Source organism: Lepidochelys kempii, chromosome 1 (assembly GCF_965140265.1).
Source record: "Lepidochelys kempii isolate rLepKem1 chromosome 1, rLepKem1.hap2, whole genome shotgun sequence".
NCBI lineage: Eukaryota > Metazoa > Chordata > Testudines > Cheloniidae > Lepidochelys > Lepidochelys kempii.
In genome coordinates this window covers 258,847,213-258,853,212 of record NC_133256.1, presented here as the reverse complement: position 1 = coordinate 258,853,212, position 6,000 = coordinate 258,847,213, and the positions used below count along the sequence as shown (strand labels likewise).

Sequence of the window (6,000 nt, the reverse complement as noted above, 5' to 3'; positions counted from 1 at the left end):
CAGCCCATAGACCCATCAGCAATGCAGCATTCTGAGACAGCGAGAGAGAGAGGGAGAAAATGCACACTCACCAGAAACAAGCACACATGGGCAGTTACATGTGCCAGAACACACTGGTATTTATCAACCAGCCAATCACAAAGTGTTGGGGGTTTTTTGTGGGTGTTTTTTTTTTTTCATTTTTTTTTGTTTTGTTTTTAAAGTGAGGCTCCGTCAAGTCTTCCCCTCCCCCCACCCCTGCAATTCTTTTGAACCCCACCCCACAACCCCACCCAACACGGTAGACCTAAGGACGGAAACACACCCAGTGCAAACAAAGTTAAAAAGCTATTTTTTCAGTATATATGTTTTTTAGCAACAACTTCCGTATAACATGAAAAAGTGAAAAACTAGAAACTAATTTTTTTAATTTTTTGTGTTTAAATTTAAATGGTATGTGTACTTGCTTCACATTGTCTTTCTAAGTTGGCGTTCATGATTCAAGTATTTCAAGAGTGATATGTTCTCTTTTTGGATTCATATTCCAAACGAAAAAACTGAAGTTATATAAGGGAGGCAACTATGTGCTCAGACAGTCTGTCAATGACCCACCTTTTTTTCTCTCTCCGTTTTCTTTTTTCCTTTTAAAAATGTATTTATTGCAAGTTGAAAAAAAACGAAAAGGTCAAGTTAGTGCTGCTGCTGTTCCAAAAAAGGTCACGAGGTCAGAGTTGAAAGTTCTAAGTTCAGATTGAATCCGACCCTCCTCCCAGAAGGTCTCCAGGTAGTAAGGGAGCAGGGCTGCCCATTCTGTGGGGATCCTCTACACTTGGGACCCCCCACAAGCTTGAAGAATAGTTTGGGGGCCCCCACAATGAAGCGCCAGAGAGATCACCCCCACTGCTGCTGCCACCACTGCTGCTCCACTGCCCAAGCCCTGCTGACCCACCAAAAAGATTCAAAGGAGGTCCAACTGCATCTGTCTGGTTCTGTCCTGTCTCCAGGGATTGCCAGCCTGCTGTGGGTGCACTTGGGGTTGCTGCAGGTGTCGGGGGCTGAGCTTGTGCCAGAAAGCGACTAACCTCCTCATCTGTGGCAAACTCAGCCAGGATGGTAGTGTTTCCCAACACACACCTGGGGGAGGGGAGGGAGAAAAAAGGGTGAACAACGAGAAACAAAGTTCACATAAAAACCAGGGTACATGCACAGGGTTCAAAACCTTGGACATGAAATGGCAAAGACTGCCCAAACCAGTAAGGAAATCAGTGGTAGAGCTAAGCAAGGGAGGTGGGTACAGTCATCTCCACGTTACCAGTTTAATCAGACTCTGCAGAACCCAAACTTTCTGGTTTTAAAAAAAATGACAGTAAGTTTACAGCTCTTATGGCTGTGTAGGAAACCCAGTCCACAGAGAGAGTATGGAACATTAACAGCATCCTAAACATGCACGTGCAAGAGACAATTCCCCCCCCCCGCCCCTCCCCCGCAGAATAAAGGTGCAGACATACACGAATAGGTTCAGTGTGCATTATCTTTCCAAAACACAAAAGCTTAAGGAAAGATTAGAAATCAAAGAACTTCAAATGAAAGAAAAGGAATTTCTTGGGTTCCCAACCTTTTCTTACACATTACCATGGTCTGAAAGGTAACTGGGAGCAGGGAAGCAGTCGTTGCTCCCAAGACCACATGCACTTCCAAAGCAAGCCATAATCACACACCAATTTAAGAAAACTAATGTGAGCCTTTCTCTTCAAATCCCAAGAGGCCTGAGAACAGGAAACCAGTTCTGCAAACTCCCAAAGACCCTATTTTAAGTGCCCCTCAGTTAACAGTCTATTTTGTCTTTACTCCTTGGGGCACTGCAATGCAGGAAAATAGGGCTAGGAAAAGATTACTCAGAAGAGAACAGAACTGAGGAACCACTGCAGATGGGTAAAAACCAGCAATGGGAAAAAAATGCAGAAACGGTAACACTTCTCTTTGAGACATTTTAATTAAAATGTTCTAGACGAAGAAAAAAATCAAAGATCTTTTAATTAAAAAATGTTTTCAAAAATCTTTGTAGAGAAAGTAAGAAAAGCTGTTTCACCCAAATAAAACTCTCTTTTCCTCTACCTCAAAGATTCTCAAACTGTGGTCCATGTTGAACTTGCTGGGGGCTCAAGGGGAGCTGGCTGGTCATATAATGCTGCATATTCCCACTCCTGATTTCCAGCTACTAAATCTCATTAAAACACATTAAATACTTTCCTACAAGCAACTGCTGTTGCTGCCACAAGGGTTTTACACCATCATGACTAGGACTTAGTGATACATACAACCAAGAACAAGAGGACAAGTGGTCCGTGAGAACCTCTACTAAAATGTGGTCCACGCTATAAAAGAGTTTGCGTATCCCTGCTCTAGGAAACAAGCTTTCCTTCACAAAGCAATTTCCCTTTAAAAAAAAAAAGGGGGTGGGGTGGAGCAGGGGGAAGAAAGGAATTTAGCTTTGGTACTGTGGCAAGATGGGTTAGTATGTTGGGTCCTGTGCTTTTCTTGGCAGGGGGGCTAAGATGCCACTCCTTTCCCCTGCCCTTGTGCCGCTGAGGTCCCCACTAGTTGCCCGGGAAGGTGGTAGGGGAGGGAGGGTTCTGGGTCTGCTCCGCACTCTGAGCCTCAGCCCCTCTCAACCCCTGCAGGTTCTTACCCTCTTCCCCCTTGAGTGGGGAACTTGTGGTCCTTAGACGGTGGGGGAGGGAGTCTCCCTCCCCTGCTGGGGCAGGGTCTCCCTTACTTCAGTTCTCTGGTCTTTCAGATCTTACAACACACCTCCAAGCTCCAGTCCTCTCTCCTTCCTCTTGACTGTCTGAAGCAGGGGGTTTTATTAGGTTCCTGACAGGGCTTAATTGACTACAGCTGCTCCAATTAACCTGTTGCAACCCTCCCTAGTCTACAGGGAACCACACCTTAATTAGCCTAGGGTTTATATATTTCCCCTCTACCACTGCTCCCTGGTCCTCCTGTATCACAGTACTCACATGGACTTTGTTTCAGATTGAAAATGCGATTGATCACTTTGCAAAAATCTTGCAGATTAATGCTCATCTGAAGCAATTTATTAATTTTCATAAATGCAGCCAAATTTGAATACTCATTTGCATACTGGTCCTATCAGTCAACCCCACCCATTGCAAAATCCTTGTTGTGCCACTGTCACTTTGCAGCAGCAGTTCCAACAATCTTGTTCAGAAACAAATTATCATTCCCCATCTTCTGCTGGTAAAGGAAGAGACTCCTACCTCCGAGGATCAATTTACTCCCTGAGAATTTCTAAAACATGGAAGTGGACAGACAAAAAAAAAGGTTACTGACCTTTCGTAACTATTGTTCTTCAAGATGTGTTGCGCATGTCCATTCCATGCTAGGTGTGCACGCGCCATGTTGCCGGAGATTTTTTTTCCCTTAGTGGTATCTGTAGGACTGACCCTAGCGCCCCCTGGAGCCCTGTGCACATGCGTCGGTATAAGGGGTACCGCTGGCTCCACACCCTCTCAGTTCCTTTTTATCCATCACTCCAGCAGAGGGGTAGGAGAGCAGGTCATGCAATGGACATGAGCAACACATCTTGAAGAACAAGTTACAGAAGATTAATAACGTTTTTTTCTTCGAGTGCTTGCTCATGTCCATTCCATGCTAGGTGACTCACAAACAGTACCCCTGGAGGTGGGCTCAGAGTTCATGGACGTGCTGATTGCAACACTGCTCTCCCAAAACTGGTATCATCATGGGCTTGTTGAGTGATGGCGTAGTGGGATGCGAAGGTATGAACCGATGACTGTGTTGTGCTCTGCAGATGTCGAGCTCCTCCTCATTTGTTAATGTAAAACATTGAGGCCGTGTTGTCCGTCAAGCCTGCATGACCTGGTCTAAGAGCTGGGGAAGAAACACCTGGCAGGCCAAGCATATTGCCCTGAGTTCTTTGACATTTATATGTCGGGAGAGTTCTGCAGAGACCCTGGGTCCTGAGTCTACCGTGTGCTCCGCAACCCACGGCTGACATGTCCGAAACCAATGTTACTGTTGGATACGGGGCAGCGAAAGGCACTTCCTTCATCACAGAACGTGGGTTTCTCTACCAAGTCAGAGAAGCTAAGATGGCAACAGAATCATGAGAACCAAGTCCAAGTGGTGTCTGCCTGGGTACTAGACTAATGCCAGACACATCTGTAGGGATCTGAGGCATAGCTGCATGTACTGCACCACGTAGGTACATGCTGTCATGTGACCCAAAAGCTTGAGTCACACCAGGCAGCTGAAAGCAGGTGAGCTGTGACCCAGGCGATTAGATCTGACATAGTTCGGAACCTAGCCTCTGATGGGTAGGCCTTGGCCTGGATGGAGTCTAGCACTACCCAAGTAAACTCTATTCTCTGCACTGGAACCAATGCTGGGGAATTGGTGACTGATGCTGGGTCAGGGACTGCTGTGGCGGTGCCATGGAGGACTTTCCTCCGGGAAGTGCCGCGATGCTCAGTGCCGTGATGGAGCTCACTGCCCCTTGAACCGTTCTATCCCTGGTAGCCCTGCTTGGTAAGTGGCATTCGGGGGTGGGCAGTATCAGGAGACACACAAAATCCTTTGCAGCCTGGAAAGCCTCTGGAGTCGAGGGGGCCCGACTCTGGGAAGGACGAGTGGCCCAGCATAGGTCTCAATCAGTTTGTCCCTCTTCAGCACCGGACAGCGCCTTCTCTTGGCGAGCTGTTTCTTATGGTTCTTCCTTGGCATCGGGGATGGAGAATGGTGCCTGGAAGAGTACAGTGCCGGTGGAGCACTTTGCATGGAGACCAAAGTGCTCGGCGCCAATTCGGAGTGGCACGGCTCCGAGGACAGTTTGAGGGCCGCCTCCATGAGCAAAGCCTTCACATGAATGTCCTGGTCTTTCTGAGTGCACGGTCTGAAGCCCCTGCAGACCTTGCATTGCTCCTTAACATGAGCTTCCCCCAAGGCACTTTAGACAGCTCATATGCAGATGGCTCACTGGCATGGGCTTGCCACAGGAGGTACACGGCTTGAAGCCCAGGGACCTGGGCATGCCAGTCCTGGAATGACGTCCCACGACAACTGGGACCGCTATTTACACTATATACACTCATAGTGACTGATAACTAAATACGTTAACTACAAAAAACTATATACGATAGACTACAGAGTCTAAACCACTCGGAAAGCCTTGCAAGAGCAAGGAGGTCGTTCCAAGCAATTGTGACAGGTGGTAAGGAACTGAAAGGGTGTGGCGCCATCGGTGCCCCGTATACTGGCGCATGTGCACGGGGTTGCAGGGGGCACGAAGGCCAGTCCTATGAATACCAATAAGGAAGAAAAAACCTTCAGCAACTTTATATGTGGCGCGCGCATACCTAGCATGGAATGGACATGAGCAAGCATGCGAACAACAAGTTTTACTGAATCACCTCCTGCATGCTGGACTTTTATCAATAAATAAAATCAGCTGTATGTGTCAGAGGAAATGGGGTATATGTATGTTGCTGGGGTAACTTACATGTGCAGTGCAGTCTGGGCCTTGGCCGCCTCCTGTTTGGTGTTGTATCGGATTAGGGCAGTGCCCTGGGTCAGATTCAGATGGAATGTCAGCAGTGGGCCATGCTGCATGCAGATCGTCCTCAAGGTTGACCCATCGATCTGAGGAAGATAGAAAAAATAAAGGTTTACTGAAAGAAAGGGGCACTGAACTTTTTGTTTATGATGTGAATACATCTGAAGAACTTGAGGTATGTTTAATAAATAAAGTAATTAAAAATTTTAATTTTAAAAAATCAGTTAGTATTGTGCTGCATATCACAGGGAAAAGAGTGGGACCTTGAGAAGGTCAGTGAGAGGGATGGGATGTTATTTTCAAGTAGGTTCTTTTCAGTAGGTTTTTGTGCATCTTACAGTGACTTCATTTTGTAGTATAGTGATTAGATACTAAGCTTAGCTTGTTTTAATTTTAGCTCATTCTAGGCCCTGGTCTAATTTTCT

General features: G+C 46.6%; 1 protein-coding gene across 13 annotated transcripts in view; it reads right to left on the bottom strand.

The window, feature by feature from the left end:
• Positions 1-390: 390 nt before the first annotated feature.
• TNRC6B (trinucleotide repeat containing adaptor 6B) overlaps positions 391-6,000 on the bottom strand; it is a 212,340-nt gene continuing 206,730 nt past the window's right edge. For all 13 annotated transcript variants that reach the window (XM_073326943.1, XM_073326935.1, XM_073326995.1 and 10 more), the window contains 2 exons: positions 5,522-5,661; positions 391-1,113 (listed from right to left, as the gene is read on the bottom strand). In XM_073326943.1, the coding sequence (XP_073183044.1) occupies positions 726-1,113; positions 5,522-5,661 (528 nt within the window). In that variant the 3' untranslated portion in view covers positions 391-725. The remainder of the gene's footprint in view (positions 1,114-5,521; positions 5,662-6,000) is intronic.